Below are 24,909 nucleotides of genomic sequence, written 5' to 3' on the forward strand. Positions count from 1 at the left end.
ACCTACTTCTCTACAATCTGTACAGTAAGTAGCTAGAAAAATTACTCCTAGGTTTTTAAAAATGCATATGATAAATCCTCTCAAATTTCTAGTAGAGATATTATTTCCCTGTCATTTTTGCAAATCCTTTCTCCCAGTACTTTTGTCCTCTATCAGTTCAGAGAGCTAAAGACATAGAAACTTTAATTAAAAAAAGAAATCAAAGCCAAACAATGAATGTACACAGAATTTACTTTGGCAAAGATCTAATTCTTTCCCATCTCCCACGTAAGTAAAACTTATAGAATAGTTTACAGAATCTTTCGCTTACATAAAGCCTGTTTCTGGCTATTCTGCTCCACACACACACACACACGCACGCGTGCTGCTGAACCTGCACTGACCTAGTCACCGACTCGCAGCCTCACGCGAGAAGCGCGCTTTATACTGCTAGGTAGGCACTTCTGCGTCATTACTTTTTCAATTGTTCTTAGTTACCTTCATGTTTGTTTATGATAAACTTCCAAGATAATTAAATCAAACCCCCAAACAAACTAGCTTGATGGAAACTGTATGAAGACAAAAAAAAAAAAAAAAACACTCATTATATTTCCTCTTTCCATTAAGGAATATGGAAGTTCCCTTTATTTCCTCAAGACAAAAAAATATTCCTCAGTAATGCTTTGTTCTACATGTCTCCACCATTATTCCTAGGCAGTTTCTTCATTTTGTTGAGCTCAGCAATGAAAATTTTCCTTCATTTATTTTCTGGGTACATAAATGCTATTAATTTTTATATATCCAGCCGTTTATTTTTTTCAATTATTTAGACTCCTAGGTATATAGCCACATCATTTACAAATAATGAACATTACACTCGCCCTTGCCTGCAGAGTTAATACTATTTCTACACAACTTTAGCTTTAAGAAACTTCATGTATCCTAGTATATGATTAATTTCTCTAAATTTTCCATAAATGTTCAACAAGAAATCTGTGTATAATAATGACAATAATAATTCCTACTGAGGGTCTGATACTGTACTTTATGTACATTACTCTCATATTAGCTCTACAAGGCAGGTATTACTATACCCGTTTTCACAGGATGAGCCTCAGAGATATTTTATAACTTGCCTGAGTTAGTAAAGGGTGTGTGTGTGTTAGTGGCTCAGTCATGTCCAACTCTACAACCCCACGGACTGTAGCCCACTAGGCTTCTCTGTCCATGGGATTCTCCAGGCAAGAATACTGGAGTGGATCGCTGTTCCCTTTTCCAGAGGATCTTTCCGACCCAGGGATCAAACCCTGGTCTCCTGCACTGCAGGCAGTTCTTTACTATCTGAGCTACAGGGAAGTCAGCACTACTAAAGGGTAGAGATGATCATTAAATTCAGGTCCGTTGGATTCTTTCTACTGTATCAATCTGTCTCGCTTTCTTGATTAATATCTCCTTGGTCTTTCTGAGATAAGAAAAACAAAATTAAAAAACTCCCAAAACCAAAGAAAGCAAAGCAACAAATAAAAATAACTCCTCAGGATTTATACTAGTAGCAATATACCAAGATGCTCATTTGAGTACTGCTTGGTTTCAATTAAATGTTTTCCAGTTTATGTTGTTGCTTAAGGGCAAGGTGTATCCTTTGAATCTTTCTCAATGCTAGAGAAGAGAGAACTTTAATATAGGTTGGTGACTGACAGTCTTAACTCCATTCCAACTAGGCACTTTCCTTATGAATCTTTGCCAGTCAAGACATGAATTGCTAATACAGCCTCCCTTTCCCAACCTCAAATACATACATACAGAACACACAGACTACACATGCATGTGTAGAAGATTCCAATTGTTATAGTCTCACTGTACCGTAAAAGCTGCCAATAAACTGATAAAATTGACAAAAATCTGTTACCAGCATTTCTTTATGTGAACCTGGTTCAAGTAAATCTTCCTAATCACTGGTGAAGAGAATAAAGTATTTTAAATATATGGTATCATTTATCTTCCAGATGTTCTACACAGGGATTTTATTATATTGAGGTTATATACGTGATAACTTACAAGGTATAATCCAGTCTAAGGATAGAAAAATAAACTAAATCAATAACTTGAAAAAAACCTATTTTTAGCAGCATTATTTTTTCCAAATACAATCTTACACAAAGTTTTAGTAAAAACTAGATATTATTAGTACATATCTCTTTATTTAATTCAAGTTCATATGTACTTAGGCAATGAACAAGAGGTTTCTATGAAAATTTGAAATATTACTATGTTAGGTACAGACTTGCATGACTTTTAGCAGTGTATTTATTTTGGTATTTTGTTTTGATTGCATAATATTCACAAAACTGATTTAGAGATAAAGAAACAGAAATCACACAGAACTTTTCAATTAAAATAATACTGGCCAAGAGAAACTTGGTAATAAAACGACCCCAAATAAGTTGGTATCAAGTCCATGCACCTGTGCTTTCAATTGCAATCAAGACCCCTGCAAGAGTTACAGCAAAACCAATGGACCAGATGACTTTTCATGACCCTCCAGTTTAAAAATTCATATGAGGACTTTAAATTGGATTCAAGGTCATGTCTTTTAAAAAACTGACACTAATTGTGCAAGCTCTTTTGAAAACAACCAATTCATAGTAATTTCTCATTTACTTTACTCACCCCGTGCCCCTTCAACAAGTCCCACCCCACTCAATCACCTACAATTTTGATTCTTTCCTGAATAGTGCCCCACATCTTTTCTTATTTCCCCTCTTATAAATATGGATATAGAGCTCCTAAACTTACTACTTTAAATGTATCTAACCTTTTAAAAAACCATTTCTGCTGTTATCTGTACACTGTCTAGTTCCTTCTTTGCCGTCCTGGGAATACTGATCCCTGACTTGAGATCTCTCTCTTCCTCTGTAAAGACAGATGTAAAGTAACTATTTAGAGAACAATGCTATTTTTTTTTATATCATACTTTTTAAAGTATTCAGTGAAATTTTTAATGCAGACCCAAAGCAATCATTGCTCATGTATTCAGAAAGGTTTGTGATACGTACCTGCATTGTCTTTGCAGATACTAGAATTACTGTTCTCATTACTTTGGTATAGGTGCTGAGTTCTAGTCTCTTGGGGTACAGATGATGTTTGGGTCATCCCTTCTTCCAAGGCTTGCTTTATCCAGCGCTAAAATGGGAAAAGAACCAGGGAATTATCAACAATCATTTAAAACTATTTGGCTCACCTATTTATTTTAAATGCATCAACTGGGTCACTATGTATAAACTGGTGATAGATATTATATTAATACAACACATTCATTCAGGTCCACAGCCAAAGTATTTTTTGTCTTGTGTTTCAGCATTTTAGGATATTGCCCCATCAATTCCTTCTATGAAGCATAACTGAGAAAGCCTGGTTTACACATAATGAAGTCCCACTTAAAAAAAAAAAACACACAATAAAAATGATTACTCTTTAACTCTTCATACTGCTTAGAATGGAATAAATGGGAAAAAGAGAAGGAAGAAATCTTAGCGTTTATATAAGAGACTCCGATGACACAGAATAAAGCTGACACATAAAGTAAGTGTGTAAAAAGAAGATAGATCTCTTAAGAGTTGTCTGTCCTGTGCTGGGGATATCTGAAGACGTAATAGAAAAGTTTCACAGGAAAACTCTGGATGAGAATAAATAGCTCTTTACTACAAGTGCCAAAATGCTTCCAAAAAGACTACTCTCAATATCCTGTGAGTTTTCCCTCCTTGTTAAGTAGTTTGGTTAAATTATGCATGAATAATGCAAATCATTACCAGAATCCTTCTGCAGAAATGAAAAAGGGAAAAAAGTCAAAAAGAGCTCTCTAATCAGTCACATTTTTTTGGTAATGAATATTGGAACCTAAAATGATGGAAACAAACTTTGTTCAGAAAGGAAGCCTACAGAGATAAGGATAGTAAGATTATGCAACCTGTGGAAGAGAGAAAATTTCTTACCTGTAATTATGTTCTCTTAAGATACACTCACACAGTTGTAGGTTGCTCACCACTCTGTGGCTCTCCTGCCCTGACACAAGACAGATCGAATTTTGATAAACATCAATTTCTGAGTCAGACCATATCCCAAATAGGAAGAGTAAAGGTGATTGTAACTTACACCTTTAGAGAACCAATATTACAGGTAAGTAAATATTCTCTTTACCAAAGACAGCAATTCTAATAGGAACTTAGGAAATAATGTGAGGAAGCCAAGAAAACATTTACATCATGTATATGGCACTGTGGTCTGCCAAATGAAAGCAAAAGTATAGACATGAAGAGATAGAGAGTGAATATCTAAAAAAGAGAGGTAACATCAACTGAATCACATTAGGATTTGATCAAGTCTCTGAAGCCAAAATAAGACCAAGAATGAACTTACTCTCCTACATACAGAATATTGACGTGAAGATGAACTGTCAGAACCATAACTCCCTACATAAAAGAGACCTCAGAGGTCACCTTGTCCAAAGCATTTCTTGTATATATAGGAAAAAATTAGGCTCAGGAGACCAAAAATGAGTGAAAACTCTTTGTTATATAGATACCTTACTACAAGTTTTTCTTATCAGAGCAGATGACAGGACTCATTTGGGGTCACTGTGCTTTTCTCCAAGGTAAGTTAATTTCATGTACTTCCAGTGTCAAATAGGTGCACATGAAAGAATTCTCTGCATCTGATGACTACAAAAAGGGAAATTAAAACCAGGACGGGGCATTCTAAGTAGTAAGATGCTGCTCTGGTTAGCTTATGGTCGAACACAGCGACTCGACCAACTCCTTCCTCCTGGCTCTACTGTGTGTCTACACAGTATTTTAGGGCCCATAACGATGGAACACCAACAGTTATTTGTATCTAACAAGTTCGAATCACTCCTATGGATAATAAATTAACTTTAGATCCTTTCCCCCAAGTTCTAGCTACAGTTATTAAGGTCAAAAGAACATTTCTTCCTTCTCTGGAACTCCTGAACTCTACTGAAGATTTCTAGGAAGCTCAGAGATGGGCAATAGAAATGTTTTAAAGGGTATCATTATGATGGGGAAAGAGAAAGAAATTAATTTGGGTTTTAGAGTCCAAAGACCTGGATTGAAACTTGGCTGCACGTCTTCCTAGATGTTTAAACTTTGGGCAAGTTACTTTCACTTCTGAGCCAAAGCTTTTGGATCTGTAGATTGAACCCAATGATCCCAAGCTCACAGGGTTATCATGAATTCTAAGTGAGACAGTGCATGTGAAGAAAGCTTGTAGCACAGTACTGGGCAAACATTGCTCAGTGAGAACTAGTTCAAATGAATTTCAGGCTATGTACAGAGTATACAAATTAATATCACTCCAGTGCACACAATAAAATATCAACGCAAAAGCATAGTGTTTCATTTTCAGTCTAAATGGGAGACTGAATGCCCCACACATATTATGCCTACAAGGTGAGTTCAGAGATTTAGAGAAAACAAGGAGAGATATTACTGAAAGGCATGTTAGCCATTCATAAATGCTTCCATTTCAAAATAACAAGTTAAGTAAAATTCAACAAGACATACTATAACATGCTAGTTAAGAGCTGTGAATTGATTTAATTTAGAAACTACAGTGACATCATAAAACATTTTGCCAAATACTCTAAAAATCTGGGTGCAAATATACACATGCAACTTTACACTCAAACTTATGAAGGTTTTATACCTCCTTTAATCAGATATGACAGAGTAAAGGCCTACTAGGAATACATGCTGTTTTAACTAATCCCATGGGGGGACGGCTGTTCTTATCTATCTGTTTAACTATATTCTTCTCTGAGTGATTTTTAGAAATGTATTACAATTTTATCATGGAAATCTTCTTAGGTTCTGCACCATGTGAGTCTTTTCTAACCAGTCTAAAAAAAATCTCCATCTCCATCTAGGATAAACCTGAGTTCAATTCTACATAGGACCCAATTTCATTAATTTTGTCCCATAAAAGGTTGTTCTTGTTTTGCAATATAATCTTGATACATTAACAGCAAATATTAAATTTGTGATTTAAACAATTTTCAAAGACTCAAGTAAGATACTTTGCTACGTGTCAACATACATAGCCTGAACTCTTCTTAAAGACTAATATGACACAAATAGATAAAAGTGTCTGAGCAGAGCCTGTATAAAACAAGACTAAAGATGGTCAGATACATGTAGAGACTATAACATGAATATGAATTAAATGGGATTTCTAACTGTTGCCAGTGGAGAGACACAAAGATGAAATATACATACAAATCTGAAACCATAACCAGGTAAAAAGGGCTCTAAGAAATATATTTTCTATCAGATTTGAAGTCATATTTCTACACATTTTGGATTTTCACAGAACTCTGCTACTTGGGAAAAAGTAAGATGGGAATAGAAGGATTACAACCTAGCATCAGAATAATAAAGGCAGCATTTCAAGAAGGCAGCCCATACTATTTACAATTCAGACTTCATTATTCTGTATTAATAATTATTAACCCTTCTTAAAGGATCAAAGAAAGAAAATCTATTATCTCACTTGATAAGATACTTCAAAAGTTAACATCCTAGGAAGCCTAGTACTATGTCCATCCAAAGACAGAACAAATGGAAGAAGTTTATTTCATATATATATTAAGCCATATTTTGACTTGTTCCTCTGAACTAAAGACAGCTTCTCTAACTGTTCAATACTACTCTGAAAATGTAGATTTTGGGCTATTACCTTTAATGAGGGACTGAGCTAAAAGTAATGGTAAGATTAGTTTTACATGCCATACAAGAGTTAATGAAATCCGCCAATTATTACAGAATAAGGTTAATCATTGTTATTGTTGTTTAGTCACTAAGTCGTGTCTGACTCTTTTGCGACCTCATGGACTGAAGCCTGCCAGACTCCTCTGCTCATGGGATTTCCTAGGCAAGAATATTTGGAGTGGGTTGCCATTTCCTTCTCCAGGGGATCTTCCTGACTCAAGTGTCCTGCAAAAGCAGGCAGATTCTTTACCACCAAGTCACCAGAGAAGCCAAGGTTAATCAATAATGGTCATTAAATGGCAAATATTTTTTTTTCCTTCTCAGATAATTTATAAGATCCAAGATAAATAACTTGGTATAGAATAAAGGATTCCCAGAGACCTAACCTTCACTTCCTTTAGTAAATTTCTTGCCTTGTTCTCTTTTTAAAGATGTTGTCACTGTTTTCTTTTCTGACACCGGGAAGTTATGTTACTCCATTACACACAAACCCTTTTGGCAAAGATCTCATGATCAAATTTCTCTTTAGGAGTTGTTCTACTTGGGAATTTCCCCTAAACAAATCAGTAAGTGACTCAAACACTCAGATTAAGATTAGGAAAAGACTTCCTTCAGCGTATGTTGCTCGCTCAGTGGTGGTGCCTTTGCTTTGTGTGCAGATCCCTGCTGCCCTCCTCCCCTCCATATCCCCCAACACTTGGGTTCATCTTTTACGCCCCTCCCCCCAAGAAACAGCATCTGCTCTTTGGGAAAAGAGAAAAGCTTTAAGTTTGAGGAGTCAGGGAAGACCTGCCTGGAGTTGGAGACTTCATCACATCAAATAATCTATATGCAGCATCCTCATGTACGTGATGCCAGTGGAGGAGGGCAATGGCAGACATTGAGGAAGGCAGCCTGAATCCAGATCTGAGGATAAGAGAAAAGGGTGTTCCAGGGAACAGACTCTACCTCAAAGGTACCAAACGAAAGGGTGTCCTATAACTTCTAGAAACATGAAAATGACATTACAGATCTGAGGGCGTGATCTATTCTTGAGAGACGCCTTTGGAAAACAGGCAGGGCTTCTGGGAATTAAGAAAGCATTCCAAAAATAAACAACCATCAAATACGACCGCCACTAGATCCAAAAACAATACATAACTACAGAAGAGAAACCAGAAAGAGAGAGAAAACTTTATGGTAGGTTCCACAGTCACTCAGGAATAAACACACCTTTGATCAAGGAACAGGAATTCTGTCAGTTGTGACAGGACCTTCCTCTACTCCCAGTCAAACGGTAACAGTGACTGAGTTAATCCAAAACAAAATCTGATCATTCTTTAACTTGTGCAACAGTGCTCTAGAGTACCTGGGGCCCAATCTTACAAAATAGTCACAAATGGACATGTTAACCAGTATCACAAGAGCACACACAAAACACCCCTCTCTACCCAGTCACCAACTGCTAAGATAACAGTGAACACAAAGACAATTTGCTAAGACAAACTGAGCACCAAAATGTAGTATACATCCCACCTTAGCCTCACTGACTCCTGATGCATCAGTATTTGTGGCTTAACAACTAACTCATTATAAACTCATTTGGGCAGAGTGTGCTTATCTACAGAATGTGTTTGATATGTCACCATTACAGGCATCCTAGGTTAAAAGTAAAAGAAATCATCACGTAAACAAAGACATACCTTTTTACAGGAGCTGAATGTGCCATCAGGCAGAAGTGGCCTTCGACGCCTCTCAGGGATAAAGGGTGAGCCAAAGCGAATGTAGTGTTTGGGGGTGGTGCAAATTAACGGGGAATGGATAAGACCAGGTAACATGTTCAGGGTCGTTGCCAGTACAGTTGGGTCCGTGGTGATACGTAAAGGGCACTCAACAGGACATTCTTGCTTCTCAGCTTTGTCATTCAACCATTCTGTAACTAGATACTAAGTTAAAAAAAAGAGACTGTCAGTTGATGATGTTGCAGATGTAAAGGCCAGAGGCAGCAGTGTTAATTCACAAAGACAATCCTCATCTAGAAACTAGGACAGAGGTAGATAAAACAGCTGCAAAGATATGATTCGCATAATCAGAGCACAAGGGCATCTTAGCTCACCCTCTCCATGATCATTACAGCTATCAGTAATTTAACCTCTGTCTAAAAACCATGGAAACAAAAGTAAAGTAGCATCATGGACGCAGCATTTTATCTCAAATCTAATAATTCATAGACCGCTTTTTGTCCCCTGAGGATTACAGACCCTTTTACTTTACAAAGGAACAACTTTTGCCAGACTACACTTAGGAAGATGGATTTGTAACTTACCTTTTTGGTTTTGGGGTATTTAGATGCAGCACGGTTGACATGGGATCCAGTAACTGATACCACCGTTGGGTCAGACCCTGTTAATTGCCTGTTTTCTCCTGAACTGTCTACATTTCCAGCTTCAGTAGGAGTTACTGAGCTGTTATTTCCCCCTTCTTCCAAGGCAGCTTGTGACAACTCTGCCTGCTGTGCAATGGCCTGCTTTTGACGCTTTAGTCTTTGGGCTGAACTGGTCCGGTACCGAGAAATTCGACTCTTCGGTCGGGGCCTAGAAGGCTTTGCTGGAGGTGGTTTGGGGACTGGTTTTTCTGCAGCAACATCCTATAACAACAGCAAAGTTAACTGCTTACTAGAAATGTCAGCAAATATTTTATCCAGCTTTCTATTCACTTTAAGCACTCTGAATGTTCATGGTGAAAAAAGTGAGCATTAACAAACATTAATTTCAAATGTAATCCTTATAAAATGTATACATTTAAACCAGCCAGAAAAGCTACAGGAAGATGTCCGCTTACTTCTTTTTCCAAAAAGTATTTATAAAATTGGTCAAAAGTCAGCTGGAAGTAGCCATCAAATTTTAGGTTCTTAGCAAGGAAGGTAAATCCTCCTCTGTTTTTCCCTCAGATACTGAGGTTTCAGCTTAAGGCTTACAATTTGTGGCTGAGATAGGAAAAGGAAGAGTGAACTGAAGATCCTGTGAAAGGTCAGGTACATAACTATACTACAGAGAAGGCCAAAGGGAAACCACAAGTTCTTTATGAATTCACCACCAACAATATCTGGCAGAAATTGTAGACAGTTCCATTCTAGTCTGAGAGTATCTATTTGTTCAAATTCTGTTTCCCTGAATTCCACAAATCAGCTTAGTGATAAGCAAATCAGCTTATTTATTGCAAAATAAGGCAAAGCTGAAAATGCTGATTCTAGCCATTCCAAAAGATAGGTAATTGATATTAGCAAGTGTTATCTAAGGCCTGGAGTCTTTTCATCTTACTCCTGCTTGGGAAGACCGCCGGGTGTTCACTCCAACACTCTGTGGGTTGCTTGTGATGGCAATATTTGAAGCAGGGTTGCTAACTTCAGGTTCAGGGGCTTCAGTTTTTGTTTCCTCTCCCAAAGGAGTCTCTGAGGTGGTGGCAGCAATCTCTATGTCAGAACTGCTTTGTTCCAAAGGCTGATCCCGCCGCTTCTTTCTTTTCTCTAAGTTTTCAAAAGCATGCATGATGGCTTCAACCTTTCTATCTTCCCGGGTCTAGAAAGCAATGACATTAGCATAGAAGGAAGCCTCTACCAGGAGAAGACAACAGCTTTTCACAAGTATTATTAATGCAAACTGATAGACATTTATTTCAAAAGAGGTCAGCTATTTTGAAACTTTTTAATACAAAAGAAAAATAGCCATCAAAACTTATTTTTCCCTGCATTTTCATAGTTTAAAAAAAAAAATCAAGCAGATTTTCTTCAACAGCTTCTCAAGGACAAAAATAAACATGACTGACTGCAGCCATAAAGTAGAACTTCTGAATCCATTATGACTGCAGGTTTTGTTGGGTTTTTAAATGTCAAGTCACACAAATGTAGGAAATTACTAAGTTAACCCAGACAAAGATAATTTGTTACCACAGGCAGTTTTTTTGAAACCAGACTGTCAATAAGAAACCTCCTAAAACCATCAACAGATAATAGTCACTAGAGAACTATATGTGTCTGTGTAAAAAAAAAAACAACAACAAACTACTTTATAGAAAAAGCCCAAATTGTGACCTAAAGGTGATGGTATAGTAACTTATTGAAGAAATGAAATGATATAAGTTCTGAAGGGGCTCACATGCCATAGGTAGCAGGAATCAGCAGGAACAAAAAGATGTTAGAAGGTACCCACCCTCCTGCTATGAGCTGAGTTCTCCTGATCATCTGCAATCTCTTCTTTCTCCTCTTCTGCTTTTTCTTCTGGATTGTCTATTTCCTTTAAGACAAGAGGCAATATTCAGATGTATTCTTAAACTCCAGGAAAAAAATCAACCCCTGGTTTTCCCCTGGGAGCTTAAAACTCTCTAGAAACAATTTCCAGTGCTTCAGTGTTACTTATATGGGGGTCACATGGTAAACACAGATGATAAACACAATTCACTGCACTGAAACCTGCTAAGTATCCAAAAGGATGCTCCTGACATTGTTTAAAAAAAAAAAAAAAAAAAAAAGACAAAACTAGAATGAATGAATGAATGAATGCATACCCACCTTGATATGAAGGGCATTAAGTGTTAACATAGATTCCCTACATAAAACAACATGTGGCAACCTGGGATCTTCTTCATATGAAGAGGATCAACACCATAGCAACATCTTCTGACCAGGGAAGATTACCTCATGGTCACTGGATACAGTTACTTTCTCAGGAACTTGCTCTGGTTGCTGGCTGTTATCCTCTTCAGGGGCCTCATTCTGCTGCTCCATCTCTAGCTCTTTCCGGCGTGCTTTTCTACGTCTTGTCTCTGCTCCGATGGTAGGTAGGCTTGGAGGAGGCGGGAGCGGTGGTTCTGCAGCATTGGGATTCCTTTTTTGGATAGGGCAATTCCGGTTCCCCTTGTGACATGCACAGTCCACTTTATAATTACTGCTCCAAAGAAACAACCAAAAGTGCCTGTCTCAGTACCCTTGAAAATCAGTTATATTATCTATTCATTATCTTGAAATCTTAGTTTAGTAATTTCCTTTGGTATTATCTTTGAACAAGTTAAATAGAGTCATTGAGAGAGTCCTATAAATATTTTCAATATTCTGTGTTTCTCTATATGACCCAAACTCACTCAGTGGACAGGAAACCAAGTCCCCACTAAATTCAATTCTCCCAATTGTCTTTATGCTATTTAAAGGCAGTGAATCCAAGAAAGGGTCTAAAGTAGTCATATTTATCTTGTGTCTACCTTCACCGTGTCCTCACTCTTACCTACTGATTCCCTATTTATTATTAATACCTTTTCTTCATGTACCTGTGCCGGACATCAATTTGCTACATAGACCCTTACTGCCTAAAAGGACCAAGGAAAAAGAAGCAGTCATTTTACAAAACCCATTACATAATCATCTATGACTTGCTATCTGTTTTTCTTCATTGTCATATATAGTTGGAGTATAGTGGATGATCTGAGTGGATGATGTGAGTGGATGAGGTGAATGTTTAGATTCTTATTCTGTATGATAGTTGGTACAACAGCTGTGTGTTTAACAGTAGATAACTACTGTAATTTCTAAGAGTGTTACATACATACTCTTTTTGTTATTCTTGCTACATAGAGGCAAAGGCCAAAACACTCTTGGTTAGAAGACTGGTAAGCAGTATCACACTATCTACCTGTCTCTCTAAAAACAAAACAAAACACCCTCATTCTGTCTTTCCCTCCACCATTTTTAGGCAGAAAATGCATTACTCATGAAAACAAAAGGTTAAAAAAAGAAAAAGGAAATGGCAAGGTACAAAATCAGACTGAACAGAAAGAACAGCTTAAAGTTTAAGACAAGGCCACTCATGTTAGGAAAGACTGTGGAGATCTTACCAGTTACTGTACTCATAATCAAATGCTATGGTGACCTCAGCATCCTTGGTGATAGCAGACACAGCATAGATACAGAGATGAATCATCCCATCTGCAATCATGTGTCGCACCTGTGTGAACAAGGCTAATGATTATGATTTATCAAAAATAACAGAAACTTTCTGTAAGAGGAAAAAAAATTCTTTTACTCAAATAATATTTCCTCACTTAGTTATGGTAGTCTGTTATTCCATTTGATACTATCATACAGTAATTGCTTGAAATTTTATGATATTTCTTGAAATAAACGAAGAAATTTTCAGATGTTAGCACTCAGAATAAGAACACTGACCTACATCTTAAAGCTGTTTTCAGCTGTACCAGAAAATTAACATTCTTGCTACATTTGATGTGGCTGCGTTCATTATGCACCAAATAATCAACTTTAGAAATGTTTAGAATCACTCCTTCAACCTGATTACCTAAAATATAAAAAATGAAACCACACACCTTAGTCTTGGCCCAATGATACATCTTTTGTATGGCTATTCTTTAATATAACCTCACTGACTTCCTATCCAGCCTAGCTCTTTCTCTTTAGCAAATGCCAACTTGCTTTTTCACATTTTTGCCTTCTCTAAAGAAAATCCACTCCTTGACCTCATCCTGTCAGAATAAATAAACCATTACTTTTGATTTTCATCTCTTACAATCAAAGATTATAACCACTATCTACAGACCTTAATCTGGATGAAGTTTCCAGACTATTTCTTCAGTTGACTTATCCTTTTGGTGGTTCCATTCAAAGAGAAGTTGCTACAGAAATCTTACCTCTGCATTTGGTGTACATGATCTTCTGATGAATCGAGCATCATTACCGAAAGTACGTGCATCCACACACATCTCTACACCATTGAATTTTGAGTAGAAGAGCACAAAGGGGTATGGTCTAGGAATATAATTAAAATTCCTGTAATTCTCAATAGAAATAAAAAGGCTACCCCGTGATTTCAAATATGAAGCACATGATGACAGAAGAGGTTAGCATTCCTCTGCAACGCCTAAACTTAGAAAACATCACATGCTTGTCTGCTTCTGATTAAAGAATAAGCACAAAGCAAGGAATGTTTTGCTAAGAAAGGAGTCATCACCACTTCATAGATTAAACAACTTGCAGATTTATTTGCACTTCTCTACAAATAGCAGAGAGGCGTGAGTTTTTCTGCAAGAGCATCCTACCCACAAGCATGGCTTTTACAGCTATCCTGCTCAGTGAGACCCACTTTAGCCCTTAATACTTAATGAGTGATGTCTTACTTTTTGAAGAAATGCCCATTGACTTCAAATTGTTGCCGTAACATGACTTTGCCTCGATACTCTATTATAAGAGTGTCCAAAGCCAAATCTCTTGCAGCCCTCAGGATCTTCCGGTGCTTCTGAACACGAGTGACTCTTCCCAGTTGTAGCTGAATAAAATCAGAGTATTAACATTAGATGATATCAACAGGAGCTAAGTAGACATTTAAATTATTTCTTAATTGCAGGAAAGGCACTACTAATACTTTTAGGTTTTACGTGTCTGTTATTTAGCTCAATGATGAGACATTTTTAAATTTGATAAAATCTTAGTATTTCTAGGAAATAGGTTCTGTATAGTGAACTTGCCACCCCCTTAACTCCAAAGAAAAGAAAAAAAAAAATCTCAGAAAAATACGACTAAAATTTTAGTGGCTCTATGTATAATATAAGAGCTTAGCTTTCCATTATTCTTAATAATTCTTACGGAGGCTACATAAATTTCCCATATCCTAATTTACCTATTTTTAATTAATAAAGATATATTTTTTTTTTTTTAATTTTTATTAGTTGGAGGCTAATTACTTTACATCATTACAGTAGTTTTTGTTATACATTGATATGAATTAGCCATGGATTTACATGTATTCCCCATCCCAGTCCCCCCTCCCACCTCCCTCTCCACCCGATCCCTCTGGGTCTTCCCAGTGCACCAGGCCCGAGCACTTGTCTCATGTACCCAACCTGAGCTGGTTATCCGTTTCACCCTAGATAATACACATGTTTCAATGCTGTTCTCCTGAAACATCCCACCCTTGCCTTCTCCCAGAGTCCACAAGTCTGTTCCATACATCTGAGTCTCTTTTTCTGTTTTGCATATAGAGTTATCGTTACCATCTTTCTAAAGACCATATATATGTGTTAGTATACTGTAATGGTCTTTATCTTTCGGGCTTACTTCGCTCTGTATAATGGGCTCCAGTTTCATCCATCTCATTAGAACTGATTCAAATGAATTCTTTTTAATGGCTGAGTAATATTCCATATATATCTTAAAGTATGTATCTGAACAGTTTTCAAGTGATCAAAACTTGCTTTTGGTTAAAGATGCTCCTCAACAGATGGCTAATTTGTTACCCTAAAGCCTTATACATTTGAAAGATAGGATAATTTCAAAATACGTCCTTTTCCTGAGTTCTTAAAATCTCAACTAATTAGGAGTCTTTAACCCTTTGATCCTTACCTGCATTTGGGACCCAATAACTGTATTATTACAGGCCAATTCAGTCTTATTAATAGTGTCTAAAATAGCAGGTTTGCCCACAAATTCCTTGTTAGAGTGTAGATGTTGTTCAAGGGCGTTCTGTACATCTGCACTGTACTGATTAGTGAAGGCTTCTTCATACTGATCAGTCCATAGTCTTATCCGATTTTCCCATCCCTCAGTTGTATTCTCATCTAAATTCTGTGCCTCAGAAGGAGAATTCTGTAGAGAACAAAGGTCAAGTAGATTAGGAGAGTCCATAAAAGGGACAGGATGGGACGGGAAGGGGTGGGGTGGGGGACTGCCAAGCTAAACATTCAGAGAAAATTAGTTTTCACTTGGCAGTTGGTGTGGCATAAGACCAATGGCCTGGGAAGTCAGGATCTGGCTTCTATCATGGTTTTATTACCAGTAAGCTGGAAGGTTCAGTTTCCTCATTTATGAAGTGACAAATCAATCTGGATTGCAATTACATCCCATCACTATGATTTTATGACCATCTTTAAATCATAAAAATCAAATTTATCAGAAGAATGACATCAAGTTTGTAAGAAAATCTTCATAAAAATGAACAACAGCGATACTTCAAAATACCCACATTGCTAAAGTTTTCAACACTTATCACACATCAGTGTGCCATTTCAAATTGGTAGTTTTACTACTATCCAGGAGTATGTTTTTGCATGGATTATACAATTAATATATGTTCACTTAAAAGCTACATGTGACCCCAATAAATATTTAACTCATAATCTTGCCTCCCACAGAAAAAGCTATCATTCAGTATATCTTTCTAGCATGCTATTTATGACACTGCAAAACAGCCACACAACAAAGAGGTACGGTGGGGCAGTGGCATGGGTAGATGCAGTGTAGGAAATGCTTATAATCTGCTACACTTCACTCAGAAAACCAGAAAACCACTGCCCTCTATGACAGTACAGTACTGAGGAAACATTTTCACATCTTGGCAACATCTTCCTAAATACTTTTATTTGTGCTTTTGCTATACAAAAGTCTGATATATGTTCTTCTCTATGGTGTTCAGGACGTAAGGTGTTCTCAGAAAACAACACAAACACTAATAGTGATGATTTCACACCAGTGATGACTAGAAGGAAGACACTAACACCAAAGCTACTTATAAATCCATGTCGACTTTAAACTTGCAAAAACAGGCATACAAAAATTAAACATGGCTTCCATGGATGAGAGAGAAAACACTTACACCCATTGTAACAATTGCTTTCTTTCATTTCTATGGCACTAGTTTTGATCGACTATTGTCTACCATCCTTCCTCCAAGGAACAGGAAAATGGAAGGAAAAATTTAATACCCCTGTTTTCCACATTACTCACTAGATTCCAAAAGGATGAACAATAAACAAAAGGATCTAACGAACACCTAAGGTCAACACGCTGAGAATAGAATACTGCCTGCTTGAGGTGGACAGCAGCAGCTGAGCAAAAGAAAAAGTACAAAACTGAAGACTTTAAGGGAGCTTATAAGACTGGGGGAGAAGGCAATGGCACCCCTCTCCAGTACTCTTGCCTGGAAAATCCCATGGATGGAGGAGCCTGGTAGGCTACAGTCCATGGTCTGCTAAGAGTTGGATACAACTGAAGCTACTTAGCAGCAGCAGCGTAAGACTGGGGGTTAGGGGTGCCCCAATAGAATTCCCAGGTTTAAGCATCCAGTATTGATCACTAAACTTCTGACTTGTTCAACAATGTATCCTGGAAGCCTGTGCCATAGTTTTAGCTATTGTTCACTAACACAACTCTTGTCTAGTCTGCTATCCTGTTCTTCTGAGTACTGGAGACGCCATCTCAGTGGGTTTAGAGCAACAGTTCTCAACCAGTGGGGATTTTGCCACCAAGAAGACTTTTGGTAATACCTGAAGTTATTTTTGATTAACATGTGGCTTTGTTGGCACTTAGTAAATGCTAGGGATGATGCTACACAGCCTACTGTAATGAAAAAGACAGCTCTGATCCCTACAAGGAATTATTTAGTTCAAAAGTTGTTGGCTCAAACAGTGTCGAGGTTATAAAGCCCTGGTTTAGACTAGTTTCCAGTAGGGAAATTCAACTTTGGGGTTAAAAAGCCAAATGATAAGATTCATCTCATTCTTATGCTATGGTTCCCACTCAGATCTTTGGTAAGGTTCTTACTAACAATTAATTCTGAGTACAGAATTTATAACTCAGAATTATGAAATGAGAATCAAAATAAACCAGTAATTTTTAATTATTTAAATTTTAACATGCTTATGGAGCTATCTGTCAACATCTCAAAAACTGCAAGCAATATTTGGGGTTAATATGTAGTTTTCTGGGAGAGCCAATCAATAGCTTTCAGAAAGTTCAAACTTCTAGAGGCAAGTTACAATAGCTGATAAAAGAGAAAAGGGTTTAACACCTGGGATCAGGGTTATGTCTGCCCCATAAATCTATTTAAGGTCCCCTCTAAGCAAAGGTCTCCTTACAGGAGAAAGATCCAGCAAAGAAACAGTAACTGTGTTCCAAGACATCCCAGGATTCTGGTGGTCTTGGGCTCCAAGTCCTCTCCCATCTTTTATATAGATATTTAGAAGTCTGTTTATGGGTATATGCAAGGTGAGGCCTTCTAATTTTATACAAAGTGCTATCTGTGATCTTTTTAAACGAGTCAATTTGGTGTTCCACATATAAATGTGTATTATATCTATATTTCCTAAGAAAGCTTATCCTCACTATAAGAGTTTAATGTTTACCCTATAATGGTCAATAAAAAAGATTCTGCTTTTATATCATTTACACATCCAGACATAAGAATACTTACAGAACTAAACTAGACCTTAATTCTAATTAAATACTTTGAAGCCGTAAGTAATGGTCTGGGAGGTACGCTGTCCTTCTACATCAACAAATAGGTAAGGGAAGATATCAGACAGTATATTCAAATTTCCTTTGGGCAAATTCTTCATCAGCTGAAAGTTCCTTTAAATACTGCACATAATTTCTCTATTATCCAACCATTATCTGAAATAATGTCTCATAAACTTTTACTTGATAACTAAAGAAAAGAAGTGCGCTAACATCACCTGAGTCCTCTATACCAAGTAGATAGGCCAGGAGAAAATAGTTCAAAAGTAAGTAATTCCAGTAAGAATAATTCTTATCAACACTACTTTCCTACTGATGAAATTTATCCTTCCAACTGGTGATTAAAGTGTACATGATGCTAGAGTGAGTGCACAAGAGATCCCCTATCACCAGAAAAACCTCACTCCTGAGATGGAGGCCAATCAGAATGATGGAAAACATCAACCTCATTTTGTTTGGCAAAATGTCACTTACCCCACACCCCAAGAAAAGCAGCTAATGAAAAACTAGTAAATGAAGCCTGATTACAGAAAGGAAAAAATATTTTAGAAAATGGCCAAGAAAATCCACTTTGGAGAAAGGCTCTATGAAATCTGAATGGCAACAATTAAAAACTAACAAAAAGCAGAGTCCAAGATTCCCAGACCATCAATGTCAGGAAAGAAGCTGACCAAAATGCAAGATCACAGTGAAGTAAAACACAGCATCAGAGAAGAAGACCCCTTACCTTCATCCGCAAGGACTTCCGGGATCCCTCTCGAAATGCCTATCCCAAAGAGGAAAACAAGTAGAACAAAACAAAACTTGGTACCAAGAATGACAGTTATACCTATCTGAGACTTAACTAAGGCAAGAACTAGTGTCCTAGTCTGTCCCCTTTATTCTAGGTAACAAATACAATGGAATTCCCCACACTATTATCAAGAATAGGGGTGGCATAAGGCCAGTGAACTCTGAGGCTAATACCAATACTTTCCACTGTGAAATTAGGTAATTATCAGGGAAGAGCATGCATCACTTAAATCCTATATGCACCCCTGACACTAAAAGAAAAAGTATATAAAAATATTAAGTAAGGCTACAGATTTACCAGTTTGAAATTAAGAAGGAAATAAAGACCAATCCCCTTAACAAGGGGTGGGCAAGTCACCTAGAAGCAACAAAGTTGCTGTGATGGGGAAGAAAGAACACAAAACAGAAGAGGTTTCTTCTGGAGACTTTTTAGTTGAGAATACAGGAAAGTGACCACAACACTGAGTAAGCCTAGACCGTTCAAGAGACGTTTCCTGAATTTTTTGAAACAAGGAAAAAAACAATCAACCAACAACATGAAGTGGGCATGTACCAGCACAAGAATTTCAGACTGGGTTTTGGGATTGAGGAGGCAGGAGATACTTTAAGGACGGTGGAAGTCTAGACTGGAGGCAGCTGTACACACAGATGTGTGCCAGGTGGGGCTGGGATTTCATACCTGGGATGTGGGGTTGGAGTAAAAGAAACTATGTGTCAGTTGTGATGGTATGGAGTGGCAGAAAGAGGTTGATCTGCATATTTGTAACACAGATTAGCTGATTTTCGCAAACAGAGCAGAAGTGGCCCATCAAACATCTGGATCAAATTTCTTAAAAGAATTTTGGTGTATTCTTCATCCAACATTTGGGCTATTTCAGACATATTTCTATTTAAGATACTTTTACCCTCCATACCTTGATTTTCTTCGTCTTTGGTGCTGCACGACCCTTTTCTGGACTCTTTTTCCGCTTCTTGGGTTTGGTTCTTCTAACAGTTAAGGTGATGCTTGTAGGTGTGTGCTGTGTTGCTGTATACAACACAGTGGAAGGAGAAAGCTCCTCATCCCAGCTTTCTGTTGCACTGCTATCCCCACCTGAAAAAAGGTCAGTTCACAGTTCACAGTGCATAAGAATCCTAAGTACATTAAAAAACAGCTCATTCCTTTAGATCTAGCCCATACTCAGGAAGTCATTACTTCTATTAACTCTATTAGAACATAAATATCACAATACATATGAAAACAAAATTCTATCTGTATCTTTCTCACTAAGCATACAAACTCTATATGTACTTCCCCCCTTGAACTCGGTCCCCAAGCTCCCTTGCCTTGATGTGTACGTAACACAGAAAAGGATCTGTTCTTAGGTGTGTGTGTGTGTGCACTCACAGGGAATATTTTGATTAGTATAGGCCTAAACTGTTGATTCTGGATACAATTAATTCATAACAACAGAATTACAACAGTTTTTGAGAAGACTTCAATGACTTTCCATGAAAAGAGCTGGGGACCATGGGAACTTTCAAGAGGGGTTCTTAGGATGAATATTAAAACCAAAAAATAATATGTGTCAAAACATGGGCCTAACCCATCTTCGGCTCACCTGATATGTTGTCCTGCTTCCGCCGATGAAGTCTAATAACCTTCCCCCTGCTCATTCCCCTAAAGAGGGAAAACAAACTTAAAGTAGTCCTTCCAACAGCACGCAGCACATCATCGCACACAAGGGAGAAGTGTCTCTGCATATACTACCCCCTTCCTCCCACCTACCAAATGTTTCCAGGACATTAAATTTCATATCAAATTCAATAGCTTTAAGATCAATCTCTCATTCCTTGTTGTCAGCAATTCTCACCTAGTGCAGAGAATTCGAGCCAAGGAGCACTAAGGAATCATCTACATTAACAAACACAAGAAAGAATACTTTGAGCTTTTCCCTACTAATAAGAAACCCTAATCCCAGTAACCCAGGGTTGGATTTAGATGGAACACGATCTTACCTGCACTTGTCACAGTTGAGAAGGAAGCCATCCTGAGAAAGACCACAAGGACACCAGGAAGGAACAGTCTCTCCTTCAGAGTTCGGGCTGTCTCCACAGCGTTCCTCTACGGGCGACGGCAGGCCATTCAGGTCAGAACGAGGGATGATCGTCTGGACAGGGGGAGAAGCAGGAGGTGTCGGAGGAGGAGGGGCTCCGTAATTATGATCCTGAAAATAAGATTTTTTAAATCAACAGTGTCCAAACACTGGCCCCTCTCTCCCCTAAAGTATGGTACATATGGAAAGAAAGAAGAAAGTAGTACCCTTCGTTTTTTGGCTTCAACCAGGAAAGTGATAAAACAAAATGCCAAGGTCAACTGGGACATAAAAACAAGAACAATGATGCAGGGCTAGACGTCCGCTGGAGGCAGGGAAGTGCAAAAGGGGCAACTTCGTCATGCTGCATATAAACATTTCAAGAAAGTCACAATGTATAAGAATGGATTACACTCCAGGAAGATCACTGCTCTGGAGAGAAATAAATGCATACTCACAGCATAAGGCAGTCCTCGACACCCATGCCTCTGAGTGGTCCCATAATTATGAGTGGAATACACGCTCTTCTCATTAACTGCTGGACTAGCCTCCACAGATTCAGGGCTGCACAAAGGCGAAAAGCAACGCATGATAGCATAACACCTAATCTTTCCTTAAACTAAGACTTAACTTCCCATTCTAACCCCTCCTCTTTCCACAACCACCAGCCACTAGAGCAAGAGAAAGAACTCAGTGGAACAATCTGATCAACATAACTAAGCCTATAAATAACAGTAGGAGTGTTATTAAATGTGGACTTGTGTGTAACATGAAGCCAGTATAGGCAGATGTCTCAAAGCAGGCACCTGGGATACAAGGTGTCCCTAATGACAAACACAAACGTACCAGCTGAGCAGGGAGTTTCCCCTAGAGAAGCCACTCTGGGCTGGTTTAGACTCAGAACTATTCTTCTTAATTGGATCTCTTAATACTTCCATGAAACCTCACATGACATTTGCAGTGAGTGAGATGATGAAAGTGCCTTCTGCACTGCCCCAGGGACCAGGCCCTCTTCCATTCACTACCAAGACAGGATACCCTGAAGAAAGTACAGGTAAAAACAATGGCATCTTATATTTATCATACCTCTCATCTTGATGAACCCCCAAACACCTTCCACATATTAAGAATAATAATTTCTCATCCACCAATGACATGCAAGCATATCAAGGACACAATTATTTAATAGCTGCATGGTAATACCACAGAACTTCAAACTAATCAAAACTGCACTCAGAAGTTTATTCTAGTGACAATAACAGTAGTACTAACTACCATTCTGAATTGTCTAATTTCCTAGAAGATTTATAGTATTAATTTGTTTACTCTGCAACTACTAAACATGGTAAAGAGCACCCCATTTTAACAGAATGTGAAATTGAGGTGGTAAGATTATATAACTTTACCAAGGTCACACAGTCAATATGTGACTCCAAAGTCTGTGCTCTTTCCACTACACCTTACTAGTTTGGAAACCAGGGTAACTTTCTTCCTTTGAAGAAAATCATGTAAGATCTTAAGTAACCAGGCTTACTGAGAAGCTTGGTTGAGTATTTTTCTGTACCGACACTGAGTGGAAAATAAACTGTTTAAGCATAATTTATTAACATAAAATAATTATAAATGTGTTTTAAGTTAAGAAATTTAATGTAAGCCCTTATTTGATAATAAAGATAGAGGTGGCTAAGGACAAAATTCCAAGTTCTGGGGCAAAAAGATCTTTAACTGATTGCTTAAGTAACTGGTTAGGTTTTGGAGAACTCTGAAAGATAATTAAGGAATGCAACTGTTTGACTTTGCAAAACTGAATAATGGATTATCTGTCATTTAACTAGCAAACTAGCACTAAGATTCACAAATTAGAAACTCCAAAGACACACATAACTCAGTCTTAGTGGTGGATCAAAGGGTCTTTTAGGGAATTGAATAATGAATACTGTTTGTTTCACCTAATAAACATTTTTCCTGCTTGGAAATATACATAATATAGGACTTGGTGGGAATAAAGTGTGCAATTCAATGTGGTGCAATGTCAGCTGAGAAGTGAGGGATAAAAGAAAATTCTGAGGTATGTATCCAACTCACCCAGTTATATGCTCCAAAACTGTGAGAAGGGATCTTATAAGTAACAGCAAAGGTAATTTCTAGGTGAAGAAGAACTTTAGACATAGGAAAGTATTCTCTGTTAATGAAGTGCATGCATTTTATTACTTAAAGAGTGTCTGCAAGATGGGAACTGGGCAGGGGTGGGGGGAATACATCAAGAATGCAGGTCAGTATTCTTGAGAAATAGATGATCTGAATATGGCTCACTGAGAGGCAATCAGCTCTGATTATTAGGAAACAGGTGGGGTTTCCTAAATGAAACCAAAGGCAAACAAGCATTAATAAAATGAAGGTAGAATTTAGTTTCTATGATGGACAGTTAAGAGAAAGTAATAACTTTATACAGCATTGTTAATTACTAGATAAAAGTATTTCAAAGAGCTGTACATATTTTATGTAAGAGATTCTGTACCACTGAACACATGGGGTGAAATATGACAGCTGTTTATTAGAAATGGATTTTTTTTTTTTTGGACGGGAAAAAAGAAAGTGGCATGAGATAAAAGATGGCCATGGAGATGGAGCTATGCTGGTTGTATCTTACCCATCTCCAAACTGGGTAAATATGAACATATGCACTTCATGTGCAAGTCTAGGGAATAAAAATAAAATGTATATTGTGTAGGTTAAAAGGCCATCCCACTGTCATAATACTTTGTAGTTAAGCATAGCATTTAATATATTATTTATGTGTGACAAATACTAAAATTTAAGCTCATATCTTTTGATGAGGAAACTTTGCAATTTCCATACTAGTTCCAGATTAAATGCATAATTACATGTTGATAGGTAACTACAGGATTTCCTAGGCTATTCCTTGACATATACACATATACCAGATCGTCTCTTTTAAAATACTGATAAAGAATTTGGAGTATTAGGTTTGCATCTCTTTATTAGCCAATTATTTTATGCAAATGTAACTGTAGCCTTTCTTCCCCTATGTTTAACCTTCTATGACAGCTGGGCACATACACAGAAGCCATGCTCACAACAGATATACTCCATCAATTGTGTTTTAAGTACAATGTGCAACCTGCTGTTGCAACACTACCTCTGAAATTCATTTATGGCAGGACAGTAAACTGAAAAGTCTTTCCTTCTATTGTTACATCTAGAGGTTTTCCTACAAATATACAAAGAAAAAAGAAAAAAACAAAAACAAACCATAATGTACACCATTGCCATCAGATTTAAAATCCCATAAAGTAAGGTCTAGGTCTTTTTACCTAGTTGAGTATATTGCCCTTAATACCAGGTTTAATCTCAGAGTGCCCAAAACAGTGGAATATGCGTGACAGTGACATACGCATAATGAAGCATTAACAAATATCATCAACAATTTAACAGAATGGTATGTAAGCTAATTGTTGACATTCTCTTGCCTTGTAGGGATACAAAATGAAAAACTGAAAAATTAGCTATGACTACAGTAGTGGAAATCTGTCTGGAAATCATAGATGAAAATGTTTCACGAGATAGAAACACTGCAGTCAAATTTTTAGGCCAGAAATATTTTTTGATTCTGTAATTATTTCTGGACTTCCTAAGCAACAGTTATGGGTAGTCACCTCTGTACCCTGGGAAAAACACATGTTTTAAGAATAATTGTTTTAGGTCTTTTTCTTAGCTACTAATCCCAATCTTGTTGAGTTAATCAACACTGAATTTTTTGTTGTTGAAATTTCTCACAAATGTTAGAGCTGTCTACCTATACAGTTTGTTAGTCATTCCATATAGGAGACTAGTGGTTGACTTTACACAAATCCATTAACATTATACAATTACCTACGGATGCAGTTAAGTTTTTAAGTACTTTGTCTGGGAAACAGTTATAAAATTGGAAGCTTCAGCTATTGGTGTAACTAAATCTCTTTGGCATGCAAAAAAATAAAAACAAAACAGG

The 24,909-nt window shown here is 37.4% G+C and overlaps 1 protein-coding gene across 15 annotated transcripts in view; it reads right to left on the bottom strand.

The window, feature by feature from the left end:
* SETD5 (SET domain containing 5) overlaps positions 1-24,909 on the bottom strand; it is a 77,487-nt gene that overhangs the window by 15,366 nt on the left and 37,212 nt on the right. For 5 of the 15 annotated variants that reach the window (XM_070455585.1, XM_070455587.1, XM_070455586.1 and 2 more), the window contains 16 exons: positions 21,744-21,936; positions 21,356-21,461; positions 20,821-21,029; positions 20,424-20,482; positions 19,737-19,915; positions 18,758-18,796; positions 15,142-15,384; positions 13,920-14,068; positions 13,434-13,551; positions 12,624-12,733; positions 11,434-11,686; positions 10,949-11,032; positions 10,061-10,318; positions 9,067-9,387; positions 8,444-8,686; positions 3,036-3,162 (listed from right to left, as the gene is read on the bottom strand). In XM_070455585.1, the coding sequence (XP_070311686.1) occupies positions 3,036-3,162; positions 8,444-8,686; positions 9,067-9,387; positions 10,061-10,318; positions 10,949-11,032; positions 11,434-11,686; positions 12,624-12,733; positions 13,434-13,551; positions 13,920-14,068; positions 15,142-15,384; positions 18,758-18,796; positions 19,737-19,915; positions 20,424-20,482; positions 20,821-21,029; positions 21,356-21,461; positions 21,744-21,835 (2,590 nt within the window). In that variant the 5' untranslated portion in view covers positions 21,836-21,936. Of the gene's footprint in view, positions 1-3,035; positions 3,163-8,443; positions 8,687-9,066; positions 9,388-10,060; positions 10,319-10,948; positions 11,033-11,433; positions 11,687-12,623; positions 12,734-13,433; positions 13,552-13,919; positions 14,069-15,141; positions 15,385-18,757; positions 18,797-19,736; positions 19,916-20,423; positions 20,483-20,675; positions 20,717-20,820; positions 21,030-21,124; positions 21,317-21,355; positions 21,462-21,743; positions 21,937-24,909 lie in introns of those variants that run through there. The other 10 variants (XM_070455589.1, XM_020906188.2, XM_070455593.1 and 7 more) reach the window with 9 other exon arrangements.

Source organism: Odocoileus virginianus, chromosome 26 (assembly GCF_023699985.2).
Source record: "Odocoileus virginianus isolate 20LAN1187 ecotype Illinois chromosome 26, Ovbor_1.2, whole genome shotgun sequence".
NCBI classification, from domain to species: Eukaryota; Metazoa; Chordata; class Mammalia; order Artiodactyla; family Cervidae; genus Odocoileus; species Odocoileus virginianus.